Source organism: Sciurus vulgaris (genome assembly GCF_902686455.1).
Source record: "Sciurus vulgaris genome assembly, chromosome: 1".
In the NCBI taxonomy this organism is placed as follows: domain Eukaryota; kingdom Metazoa; phylum Chordata; class Mammalia; order Rodentia; family Sciuridae; genus Sciurus; species Sciurus vulgaris.
The window spans coordinates 142,846,163-142,860,101 of NC_136461.1; the positions used below are offsets into that span (position 1 = coordinate 142,846,163).

Sequence of the window (13,939 nt, forward strand, 5' to 3'; positions counted from 1 at the left end):
GAAAAGATGCGCGAACTTATTAACAAAAGAAATACACATTAAAGCCATGAGATTATATTTTGACTCATCAGGTGAATGATATTCTTCCCTGAGAAAACTCCAGCATGGTCAGGGGCAGTGACACACACCTGTGAACCCAGCAGCTGGGGAGGCTGAGGCAGGAGATTGCAAGTTGAAAGCCAGTCTCAGCAGTTCAGCAAGACCATGTCTCAAAATGAAAAAATAAAAATGGCTGGGTATGTGGCTCAGTGGTTGAACCCCCAGGTTCAATTCCTGGTACAAAACAAAAAACAAAAAACAAAAAAAAACTCCAGCATGTGACTGACAGTCCCTAACCATATGTCTACAAATGTCGAAGGGGAAAAAAAAATCAAGTTTTTAAATCATAAAGAAAATTTACTTTATTTGAAGTTCTCACTTGGATTTAATATGCAAAACAATTCCCCAAAACCTTAAGTTACATTCTTGAAAGAGAACATTTCAATTAAAACCTTATATGATTTCATGGAAAAGAAATACAGTGCATGAAACGTAAGAGAAACAAACATTCCAAACAAAAATAAAATTCTAACTATCAACATCGATTGTCTACAAGGATGCTGAGGGACAGAAAGGTAGGAGAAGGGCTTTCTAATGTATATAACTTTGTACTTTTTAAATTTTGTAACACACACAGTTCTTATATATTTACAAAACAGATATTTAAAAAGTAAAGTAAAAATCACCTACCAAAAAAATCATGATCTAAAATCTCAAGGGACTAAATCATACAGAATACACCACTGGCATCATGCTTAACACATCTCCCAACAAGGGAAAATCTAAGAAAGCTGCTGCAGTGTTTCATGGGAAACTGTTTATTCTAGAGCATATAGCCACTATCATCACTTAATGCTAAAAGGAGTCACTCATGGCTGCTGATCCTATGCCCTTCCTAAGATATTAAGTTCATTAGATTATGGGCCTCTCCTAAATAACTGCTATAATACGGGTAACTAATAACTTGAACAGGGCATATGTGGAAATAAATATTTCTATCAATTCAAACATTATGGAAACTACAGATATCATGATTTAATAGTTTGTCATCGCCAGTACCTTTCAATCAGGTAGAGTCCAATGACAATGTAGTTCAATAGCCTGTTAAAACAAATTTTAGGCTGTTATCTGTAATAGCTAGCTCTTTAGAAGAATGGACAGTATTTTTTTTTTTTTAATATAGGAAGGGTGTTTACTAAAATAACCACTGATTAGGAAGGCAAACTCTCATTTATTACTTCACATATTAAGAACTATGAAAGACTGATACCAGGTCTCTGTAAAAGAGAACAGCATTATAACAAAAATCAAGCAATGAACATAAATAATCTAGATTATCATTTATCTATAGCATACTAAACTTAAGGTAACTATTTTAGACTCATACAATCACTAATTTAGATATTATAATGACAAGACCTATATTAGTCTTAGCAAAAACTTGTCAAAAAAGGTAGAATTTAATTTTTAGTATATTTAACAAATTTCTTGGGGATGTGCAAAATATTCAAGTTGTTCTGTTAATGATAACATACTAACTTAAGTAAGATAGGTCAACAAATATTTAGCTTAAATGCTATATTGAGGCATATGACAGCTTTTACTAAATGTATTCAAATGAGACTGAAAAAAGTTTTTAAAAGAACAGGCTTTAAAAATAGTATCTGAGGGCTGGAGTTGTGGTTCAGTGGTAGAGCACTTGCCTGGCATGTGTTCTACGTTCAGTCCTCAGCACTACATATAAATAAATAAATAAAATAAAAGATCCATTGGCAACTAAACAATTTTTTTTAAAGTAGTATTTAAGGGATGGGCATGTAGCTCAGTGGCAGAACATACTCTTAGCATGCACAAGGCCCTTACGTTCTATCCCTAGCACCATGTGTGTGTGGGTATAAATACACACACACACACACACACACACACACACACACACACATACACATACACATGAACCTATCAATATATACAACCTGAGTGATAAATCATGCATCACAACACAAAAGCTTTTATAAAGTTAATTTTCTTTTTCAAGCAAGATTTTAATTTCTGGTGTGCAATATTCACATCTAAGCATAACACTTTGAGCATGCTTTTTTCTTACATCCAAGTATCCTCTTTTCTTATTGAATATGACTGAGAAGTTAAGATGAATACTATTAAGTTATCTTGCTAAGTGATCTTAAATAAGTCATTTCAGAAAAATACTCTATAAATTATGAAATAGAACAAAGAATTTACTTCCATGTTAGAATCACATTGCTTTTAAAACACTGTGTGTGTTCTATACCCCAAAATTGTTACCCAGACTTGACATACATTTCTTTAAAGATAGTCACTGTTAAAAATGTACAGCAGCAGAACTTTATTCTTAATAAAAATAGTAAAACAAATTTCATCAAAATCCTGTGTCACACACCAGTCACAAAGCACTCTGGGCTACCATCCACATTCCCACCTCACCTCACCAGTGAATGGAAATAACTGAGGCTTCTACTCGTGACTCTTCTAATTTAGCCATCCTGGGAACAGCTTGTAAAGCAAACTAGTATAGGTCAAAGCATGGGCGAGGCTGAGCTAATCAGAAACTGACAGCAGCAGCATAAACAAGTTAAAACTGTAAGGTTCCAAAGGCTTCACTGCCATGCTCACAGGCGTTCTGTGGGCCCTGGTAAGACACTCGCTCACCTTGAAACTGGGTGAACCATTCTTCCATAAAGATTTGACTTGAAGGTAAATGACAAAAGGAGTAAAAGTTGTTCCAAGTATTAGTTAATACATAACTTTTAAAGACAGATGCCTTAAAACCCAACAAAGACATTTAAAGTGACATTGTTTTCACTTTGTTCAGCATTCCACTATATGATCTAGCTCACAAAAGCAAATATATTTTCCTTACATTGGTAAAAGTAACAACAGAAAATGTTCCTCGTGCTTTCATACAATATCTCACTTAATTCTCACAGGAACTCTATAAGGTGGGCTTTATTAGTCTGGTTTTGCAGATTAATAAAGTAATGGCTGTAGGACTTAAACACAGTAGCACTAAATGAAATGTCTGGTAACAATATCGAAAGACAGTATCACACAAACCATGAAGCACTGTCAAAGTTCTAAAACCTGTTTTCTCTGATAGAGCAAAATGAGCATTTTCAGAATATACTAATCTTACATATACTAGAAAAACACGTTGTGGTTTGAGTACCCATTGAATTCAAATTCTTTGAATTTGATCCATTTCCTATTGTTTTTTTAAAAAAATAAAATATTAGCATTCTCCTAGATTTTTGATGATCCTTTAAAAAGTAGAGTCTGAAAACATCCATAATTCAACTAATGCATTATTAACACGAACTTGACCTTCCTTCTATAACTTGGCAAGCTAATCCTTTAAAATAGCTGTCGATGCAATAAAATTCATTCTTAACTTTAAAAAAAAAAGGTTGTTTTTTTTTTTTAATTTGAGTATACTATGCTCCATAAAGATACTTCTTCAATCATATTCACTAAAAAAAGAGGACCACTTCAACTAAGAAACACACTTAAAATGTTTTTGCTTAGATGTGAATATTACACAGCAGGGATTAAAGTCTTTCTTGAAAAAGAAAATTAACTTCATAAAAGCTCTATGTTGCTCAGCAAAATGTTGCTCAGCAAATAGTGATAGCTCTTTAAATTTTATATTAATACTCTTCAGTTTCTTAATACATAAAGAAAAAGTGGCATGGTGGACAAAAGATATAATCTTTTTATACAAGTGTAGAAAAAATAATTTCAAATAGTATAATCTTCAATATTCCTTTAGTTTTTGGTTCTTGTCTAAATAGAATCAGCTAGCTAGCATTTCATCAAGCATTTCTCAAGTCTGATGCTTACAATTCAACTTCAAAAATAACAGTTACTGTTTTGTCAATATATTATAGCTAAGACATACATTTTAGCAGCAGCAAGACCTTTAAGAGAATATGACAGAGGGTGGAGTTCAGTTTTTAAAATGCTGATTGTTGTTTAGAAATCCTCAATAATTATATGTTGAATAGTCAAGCACCAGTAACATTCTCCAAAAGATATTGTTTAAAATATATGTAACCAAAAGTCTAAATTATTTAATTTTATAAACTTAAAGTTGAACTTCTTTAATCATAAAAACTTTTTTAAGGGAATGAAACCAAGGAAAGCTACTCAGGAATGACACCATAAAAAACCCTTCAAGAGGAATAAAGTGAGTTAAGAATAAAAATTGCAAACAGTAATTTTTAAGCTTTTTGCTAACAGACTTTGGTCCTCTTAATCAGAGAAACAGAAACTGAGGCAAAAGGAGAAGAAAATTACCTATTTCATTCCTATCAAATATGTACATTAATGATTGATGTCACAGTCCTAAGAGTGAAGATGGCCTACCTTAGAGGTGATCCACTTAATAAGAACCAAGGCCAGACACCAGATCAGTGTAATTCCCATTGGATCAATCAAAAACCCGCTGCATAATCTCTCTCCTCTACCAGTGAGCAATGAGCAAGGAAGACTTCTTAGGAGTCTGATAAACAACCAGCTGTCCCCAGGCAAAAGAAAGGGACACTGAATGCCTTGAACCTCAAGCAGCTGCCTTCCAACAGTGAGCACCTGACTTTTGAGAATGCACTGCCTGGCCAGGCTTCCTACCCAGGGCATGCTTAATGCCACAACCCCAGTGCTGGAGTAGAACAGCTTAAGTAATGCTGGGAGAAGGGGGAAAATACTCTAGCTGACCTAACATCTCCCAAGATGTAGACAGAAGTGATCTCAGGCTAGCCCCAAACATTTCTACAATCTTAATACTAACAGAATGTCTTGAAACGATTTTCAAAAAATACTTGGCAGGACTAAAAGTTTTCTCATTCTTTTCACATAGGCCAGTTTCACAGACATAATGTCCTTGCATTTGAAAATATTACTGTATTTTACTCTTTTCAAACTTCTAACATTGAATTTCTTCAACTTTTTATTTCCTTTGGATTGCTTCATGAATGTTAGAAGCTGTCATAAATTTGTCAGAGCTACTTAACATTATAATTCACTCACTCTGGATTTAATGACAAAGACCAGGCTGTTAACAGTGCATTTTCAAATAATTAAAATTATATTACTTTCAAAACCACTTGGCAATCTCATTAATATTTTAAAGTTTTTGGTACAAGTCTTGCTCTTGTGACTGTGAGTGAACCATCTAATGACACACTGTGCCTCCACTTGTTCATCTTCATGACCATCCATAACAATAGAGGCTATTGTGGACATGCAGATGGCTTTGTCCCCTCAGGAGCTACAGTCCATTGTACAGTCTTGGGTAGTATTGCTGAGAAAAAGTTTTTCATGAATTTTCATTCAAGTGTTCAGCATATATTTTCTAAGCTGCTACTTTGTGCCAGGCCCTGTACTAAAAGGCAAGGATAAGATTATTGAGTAAAAGCAGATGTGGCTCCTGCCCTTGTTTAGTTAGAATTTGCATTAATCAAATTAAACAGAAAATTGCAATTTCAACAAGTGCTATAAAGTTCACAGGAACCGCCAACAAAACCTGGGTCTGACCTTCTTAAGAGGTGAGGAACTTGTTTTCAGAGTGTTAGAAACCTCCCTGAGCTGACATGTGAGGTAGTAAGAACAGGAAAAAGAGGGCAAGAATGGTCCTGCAGACCAAAAGCCGCACCTGGGCCCAGGAGCGAGACAAAACCAAGCAAGGCAAGTAGAAAAGACAGAAGACCAGGGTAACTTGAGTGTAGGAAGGTGACCTGGGCCATATGAGGCTGGAGCAGTGGGAAACCCAAGGCCAGATCTCTGGGAACTTTCAGAGGCCTCCTCATGAAGGTGTAATGCCTTCATCCTGATAAAGTAGTTTAGCAGATTTTGACTTTAGAAAGACCACTTCAGTTTATATACATAGGAGTTCAGGGCAATTCAGCTGCCACTGCAAAGGTCCAGGAGAGAGGTGAGGACACCTAGAACTGACGAAAGAAATAAACACATGGGACTGAGAGACTGTCAAGGACAGCAGTCCATCAGAAGACAAAAGCCATCTGCATATCCACAGTAAACAAATGATGATTCTAAAGTATTTGAATAGAGCCTGAATAGTTCAAATACTCATGCTATTTTCATTATCCAATGCTCAGTACAGTTTATTTAAAAGAAGTGAATTCTATATCTGCCAAAATGAAGCATAAAAAAATTACATATGTAAATTAAAATTTTCCTAAATTAAAATCATTCAAAACACACGGTCATAAACTTTTCATTTGGTGCTTATGGGACTAACAAACATATTTAATATGCTGATCCTTGCACGAATCAATGTTTTTACTTTGTCACAAGACCAGGTTTGACCTGTGAGTGTTAAGAGTCTTTGATTACTCTCTGTAGCCCACTAAGGTTTCAGCAAACTCCAAGGATGGCTGGGAATGGGACAAAATAGCAGAGTGCATCTTAGCCCAATATTCATTTGTAGGAGGTTGTGCAGCCAGAGACAGTGGCTAGCAAGGGCTTCAGGGTCATTCTCTGCCACTCTGGCTTGGGTTGCACCCCAAATTAGCCTATAGCCCAGTAATGCTTCCTTTCTCTTCACACTTCCCTTCCAATTAGTTACTCAAGTACCGTTACATACAGTTGCAGCAAATAAAATTGCTGTTTTTTGTACAGTACTTAAATATTTTTATAAATGTCTTTTGGCTAATAGTAACCATAAGAATCTGCATTATCTTTTAGTCTAAAAGAGAAGGATTAATAGGGGGAGAAGGGAAAAATTAAAATTGAGATACAGAGAAGAAAAGAAACAGTAAGAAAGGCAGTCCCCAATGTTCTTTTGACATTTGTCTGAGGTCCTGGGGATTGAACCCAGGGCTTCGGCCTTGCTAGGCAAGTGCCCTACCACTGAGCTACACCCCATCTCTGTTGAGATTATTTTTGCCATCTCAGAACTCTACTGGGCTTGAAGATGAGCATGTAGGTCTATTTCTTTGCTGCGTGAGCTAAGTGACCCTGAGCTGCTCACCATCTCTCTGTCTTATTTTCCTTCCCTTCATAGAAGTTAAACAATATCTGTAAAGCAAAAGCTAGCTTAGAGTGGACTCTCCATAAATTTCAGCAAATTTTTAAAATATCTAAGATCTAAAAATGATAATGCCCTAACCACTCTAGCTTCACATCGAGTCTAAGCCTAACTGCAATCACAACAGTTCCTGAGGGGAGTTTGCATGGTGCATGTCAGACGCCTGGGAAACCTTCCCTGACCCCTAAGAGGACTAGGCTCTTGGCTTTCATTTCCCACATCAGCTAACAGGCTGGCTCCCTAAGATGGTTCCCCAGCATCTACTTCTCAAATTTCTACTATATTCCTGACACTGTAATACAGAAATAATCAAGACACAATGCACTCAGATCAGAAATTTTCCTATTTAAATCGAAAGAATTCACCCTAAAATCACAAAGTTTTTGTTGCTAATGACACATTTACATTACTCAAATCTTACAAAAATCTGACACAATTTTTCTTAAAGCAGTATGCTTAACTTTCTGAATATCATGAACCTGATGGCTTTAAAACCATTTATTTTGAGACATATTTAGTACTAACTTATCTTCTTAAGTTATAAGACTCCTTAATAAAAATTTTTCAGTTAAGATTTAAAAAAAAAAAGGCTGTTGCCAAAGTGGTTGCTTCTTTTACACTAATAACAAACTTTTTTTTACATTAACTATTGTCTCAAATCCTTAGTGAAACATGGCAGGATAATAAGTACTTGATTATCCCAGCAAAATTACTGCACAGAGTACAGTTAAACTTTCAAAAACAAACTTGTACTATAAGAACAAATTATAAAACTTTATTATCTTTCTGGAGTTTATAAGGCTAATGTCTGAAAAACTAAGTTAAAACAGACCTTTTTCATATGTGATCAATAGAAAAAAGGTATGACTTTGATCATTGTTTCTTAGAGAAGTAATCCAAGAGCAAATTTATCCCTGGGACTCTGCCACCCACAGGACACCTGTCAATCTTGGCAATGGCCTTTAACTACCCATATAGAGACTCAGCATGTCCCTCTCTTGACCAAATTAGGCAAACCTCATCTGCATTGACATCAGTGTCTATAATTTTGGAATCCAATGGACAGAAATAGCCTATCACAGAGTTCTTTATACAAAAGTAGTGTCTGTAGAAAACTATAACCAAATTTATGATAAAAAATGTGAACACTATAGTTAAAAACTCCCATCTGTACTTTTATCATTTTGATTCTAGACCATTTGAATAATGAACAAATCAGAGTAGAAGTTTGTTTGTTTTTTTTACTAAAAACCAGTTTATTATTTTTCAAATGACATGAATTTCAAGAACTATAAAACTGAAGAAAAAGTAAACTTTCTTTAACTAACAACAACAACAAAAATTAAAAGGTATAGTAATGAGAGCTTCACAAGTCAGTTAAAACCTTTCTGTCATATTGATTTAGAGCTCTGAATTAAGTTTTCTGGTACATAATATAATATGCCTATACTTGAGGGAAACAGTATGTGATTCCTCCTGGGAAGCAATAAAAACACCTTGAAATTTTACAACAATTTAAGTCTTCTGATCCAGAAAAACATCATCCTATAATACCAAGAGAACTGAAGAGATTTGCTTATTGAAGCTCTGCTCATATTTTTAAAACTATGGAAAATTGTCACAAAACATGCAAATGCTGACACAATTTCCAAAAGGAAAAATATAGTAGGGTAGGTCCCATAACTGCAGAGTTTAGACATAGAAAAGGCATACACAATGGTGCACTGTAAATCTCAGGCTACTAGCATGTGAGACCAGGAGAATGTCACAGACTTGGGACACCTTAATGGCAGCAAGGTTGCAAACAGTTTCTTAAGAACAAAAAAAAGAGCAATGTGAGTCCCATATCAGTTAGGAAAACTCCTATCCAACCAAACAAACACCAAGAAATAAAGACCTAATATCCAACTATTAGAATAAGCTGGAGTTAATTAACACAACTTTGCTTTTGACCTGTCCTGTTCCATAGTTTATTTACCAACAGGGATATCAGACAAAAGCATATCAAATCTGCATACAAAACACAAAGGATAAATCAGCATGCTGAATTACAAAATGAACTAAAAATCTTTTGCCTACATTTTGACATAAATAGTGTATGTATAGAAAAATAGAAATGGGTTTTAAAGTTTTAAGTTTTTGTTGTTGTTTGTTTACTTGTTTTTTAAGAAACAGTTTGTGATGCCCAGCTAGATCAGGTGGAAGGTCCTAAGACTCTTAAGTGGTAGAGTCTTGCTATGTTGCCCTGGCTGGGGCTGAAGTCCTGGGCTCAAGGGATCTTCCTACTTCGGCCTTCCCAGTAGCTGGGACTATAGGCACGCATTACCACACCTGGCTAAACTATTATGGTTTTTAATTTCTTTAAAAAAAAAAAAAAAAGCCCAGCATGTTTACATTCTAGGTCAGTAAGAGACAATAAGTGAAGGCAATCTTAGAAGGCATTGAGTGTCAGTTAAGTATTCAAACCAAGGATGCACTAGTGTCCTTAATACAGGCCACATTTACAATACTAAATTCAGTTCTGAACAGTACTATGGAGATGCATACACACTGCACATTTTAAAATGCAGTTAGGAATAATATATGTGAGGTTTACAACTGAGATGCTTCAGGCAAAGAAATAAGAAGAGACAAAATAGGTGTTAAACTGCTTTAAGACAAAATACCCTAAGCAGAAGCAGCTTAATTCTTTGAAATCATAGAAGACAGATGTAGGATCAATGGGTAGTTATTTATGGGAAACAGAATTTGATCCAATGTTACCACTCTAGGAACTTACTGTAATTTCTAGCAACTTTCTACAATTAGAACAATGTAAACTGAAAGGAGCTGCCTCAAACCAGTCGAGGAACTTGTGGAGCAGGTTAGAACAAATGACTTCCAAGATCTCTGCCAGTTTTAAGATTCTACAATACTATAATGACAGCTCATAATTTCATTTTATGCCAACAATTTTAATTTTAAACTTAAAGCAAAATTGAACCAAATTCACACCAAATCTATTAGTATTATTAAAACAAAATGCAATCACTCATACATCTGTGAAATGGAAACTAAAACGGAAATATTCTTTTCTGATAAATAAAAGAAGATTATCGCACCATAAATATATCTTCTTCAATTCAATAATCAAAGAAGCCTTTCTAAGAAAGTTACTGATGTTAAAGGCTCTTTAATGGGACAGCGCATATACCTCCACATTCCATGCCATATTGATTTATTCAAAGCTACTGTAACAACTAGGTGGTCAGAAGTATTTATCTTGAGAAATAACATTTTTTTCTTTTTTCTTTTTTTGGTGCTGGGAATTGAACCCAAGGCCTTGTGCTTACAAGGCAAGCACTCTACCAACTGAGCTATATCCCTAGCCCAAAAAATACATTTTAATGAAACCTATTTGTAGATTGGGGGAAAAAAAAAATTTCTCTTCTAAAACTAATATGAACAGACCACTATTTGTGGGTAAGTATACACAAAAATGTTTATGACAGACATTGAGAACAAAAATAATAATCTCTAAAGAAATGTGCAAATTTAAAAAGAAAACTTCTAAATAAGAATGGCATCAGCCAATAGTTGCTACCCTCTCCAAAGTAATGAAAAAAAGCACAAAAAAGTTTAATGTTTACTTAAAGCACATCAGTACATTTCATCTCCACATGTAAGATGGAAGAGAGAGAGACTGATTTTGAGATCCTCATTGTGTTAGGCCCTGGGGATACAATATACAACAAGTAACTACAATTACAAGCAAACATTCAGGGCTATGAGTATGGCGAGTATGGCATCCAACCCAGATTTGGTAGATCAAGGAAGACTACTAGGAAAAACTGACATAGAATCTGACCCTGACATGATGAATAAGTGTTTATCAGGTAAAACTTATAGGAAAAAGAGCTCCAGGCAGAAAAAGCAGTATGTTCAAATTATAAAAGGTAAGCTAAATCTTGGCCACTAAACTATAAACAAGGTTCAATAAATTATAGGGTAATTGGTATTTGCCTAGCTCTCCCATCACAAACTAGAATGCTTGGCTTTTAATATGAAACACTGTTTTTAGATGTTAAACCACAACAGGACTTGGATCGCAGACAGAAGGGGAGAAAAACCAAGGTGAGCCTCATGATTGCCCAGATTTCCCCTGTAAGCAGTCACTAAACCTAGACGTGAAGCAGAGAATCCTACAAAGCACAGCAATCTCACAAAGCTAAGGAGACAAGAAAAGAATGGAGCTCAGTGAGGCTGAAGCACCTGAAATTTGCAGGGCTGATGTCTATGACCACACCACCTTGAATGCACCGAATCTTGTCTGAAATTTGCAGGGCTGATTACCAGAGAGAAGAGAGCTATGAAGACAATGAGCTCTAGAAATTTGAAGGTGAGTCCTCTTGGGTCTATGGCTGAATACAAACTGGGCATGTGTAGAATAAGACTCCATGAGAACAGGAAAAGAGAAAGAACCAGTACAAGGGGGATGAGAAACATGTGATTCCCAACCAACCACAGTAGAAGACCTCACAGAATACCTGGGACATTCCATGGAGATCACAGAAATGCTATACCTTAATGAGAGGACAGCAAAACTAGCCCATCAGTGCAGTTCTATCAGACAACACTGTTGTGGAACCATACTAACAAAGCTTATAAAAAGTCAAGAAGATCAAGTAGATCTGCAAACAACTATTCTTCCTAGCAGATCAAAATCCAAGATTCTTTTTTAAAAGATAACAAGTCAAAATTTACAATTTAGGAGAATAAAAATGAAAACATGACCTGAAACTGGAGGGGAAAAAAATCAGTCAATAAAAACAAACTGATCACCACGCATGGTAGCACACACCTATAATCCAAGAGGCTTTGGAGGCTGAGGCAAGAGAATGACAGGTTTTTCAAAGCCAGCCTCAGCAATTTAAGGAGGCCCTAAGCAACTTAAGAAGACCCTAACTCAAAATGAAAAATTAAAAAAGGACGAGAGATGTGGTTCAGTGGTTAAGTGCCTCTGGATTCACTCCCCAGCACCAAAAAAAAAAAAAAAAAAAAAAAAAGAACAAAACAAAGAAAATGGAATTAGTAAACAAGGACTTGAAACGGTTACAGTAAATATAAAATATATCCAAAGATTTAAGGGAAAATATGCAGGCATGTCAAAAAACAACAACAACAACAAAAACTGAAACTTAAAAAAAATAGATCATCTATAGATGAAAAATACAATATCTAAAAATAAAAAATTCAAAGTTGGGCTTAACAACAACAGACATTACAGAAAAGATCATTAGAAATTATCTAAACTGCTGCAAAGAAGGAAAAAAAAAAGAATCTAAACCTGTGGGGTAATATCAGGTGGTTTCATACAGAATTATTAAGGTTCCCAAGAGGAAAAGGTAGCAAGCATCCTGGAAGCAATAATGGCCCCCAAATTTCATATTTGGTGACAACTATCAATCTACAATTCAAAGCAGCTCAATGAACTCCATACAGGAAAAAACAAAGAAAACTACACCAAGATCAACTGAAAATCAACTGATACCAAAACCAGATAATGACACAAAAAAGGAAACCACAGACTAATTATATCCCTTATAAACACATACACAAAATCTTAAAAACTATTACTAAATAAAATCCAATAATACATAAAAAGGAAATACATTATCACAAGTAGAGATTATTCTGGGAATTCAACCTTTTAACATTCAACCTTTTAACATTCAAAAGAACAATAAATGTGATTCAGCATTAAAAGAATAAAAATGAAAAATTATACACTGGGTTCAACTGATTTTTCAAAAAGCATTTGAACAAAATTCAATACTAATTTATAATAAACACTCTTACTGAACCAGGCAGAGAAGTTCCTTGCCTGAGAAAGGGCATCTGTGAAAAATTACAGCTGTCATCATACTTAACAATAAAAGACTAAATGTTTTTGCCCTAAAATTGTGAACAAGGTAAGAATGTCTGCTCTACCAGTCAACAAAATATTGAAAGTCAAAGCAAACTCATTAAGGCAGGAAAAAGAAACATAAGACATACAAATTGGAAAGGAAGAAGAAAAGTATCCTCATTTGCAGACAATACAATTGTGTGGAAAATCCTAGACTCTATAAAAGAGCTATGGGAACTAATAAAATTTGGTGCGTTCAAGGGACACAAGGTCAATATAAAAATGTCAATTGTATTTTTACATACCATAATAAAGATCGAAAAACGAAATTTTAAAAATAAAATTTGCAAAAACATCCACAAACATAAAATATTCCCATATAAACTTAAGAGAATATGTGCAAGATCTACACATTGAAAACTAAAACATTTTAGAGATTAATTAAAGACCTAAATAAATGGAGAAACATACCAAGTTGTTGTGGGGTTGAACTGTTTCCCCAAAAGATAATGTCAAAACCCTAACCCTGAGATGGGATGTAGCTCAATGGTGAAGCACTTGCTAGTTTGTGTGAGGCACTGGGTTTAGTTTCCCACACTGCAAAAACAGAAACAAACAAATAAACAACAACAACCTGACCCTGAGGTACCTTTGAATATGACTTTATTTGGAAAAAGGGTCTTTGCATATGTAACCAAATTAAAATAAGAACATCCTGGATTCGGGTGGACTCTAAAGCCAGCATAACTGGTGTCTTTACAGGAAGCAGGAAATTTGTACATAGAAATAGTAAGGCCTCGTGAAAACAAAAGCAGAGACTGAAGGGGTGCCTCTTCAAACCAAGGAAAGCCAAGGATTGCTGGCAGCCACTCTGAACTAAAAGGGCAAAAAAGGTTTCCTCATTACAACTTTGGAGAGCACCACGCTACAGA

The 13,939-nt window shown here is 35.1% G+C and overlaps 1 protein-coding gene across 7 annotated transcripts in view; it reads right to left on the minus strand.

Moving 5' to 3' along the window:
• The window catches only part of PDE7A (phosphodiesterase 7A), a 102,302-nt gene that overhangs the window by 51,683 nt on the left and 36,680 nt on the right, over positions 1-13,939 (minus strand). For 5 of the 7 annotated variants that reach the window (XM_079103036.1, XM_079103037.1, XM_079103034.1 and 2 more), the window contains exon 1: positions 4,441-12,127. The exons of 1 other annotated variant lie outside the window; for it this stretch is intronic. In XM_079103036.1, coding sequence (XP_078959162.1) covers positions 4,441-4,710 — 270 coding nt within the window. In that variant the 5' untranslated portion in view covers positions 4,711-12,127. Of the gene's footprint in view, positions 1-4,440; positions 12,135-13,939 lie in introns of those variants that run through there. One more of the 7 variants, XM_079103039.1, reaches the window with a different exon arrangement.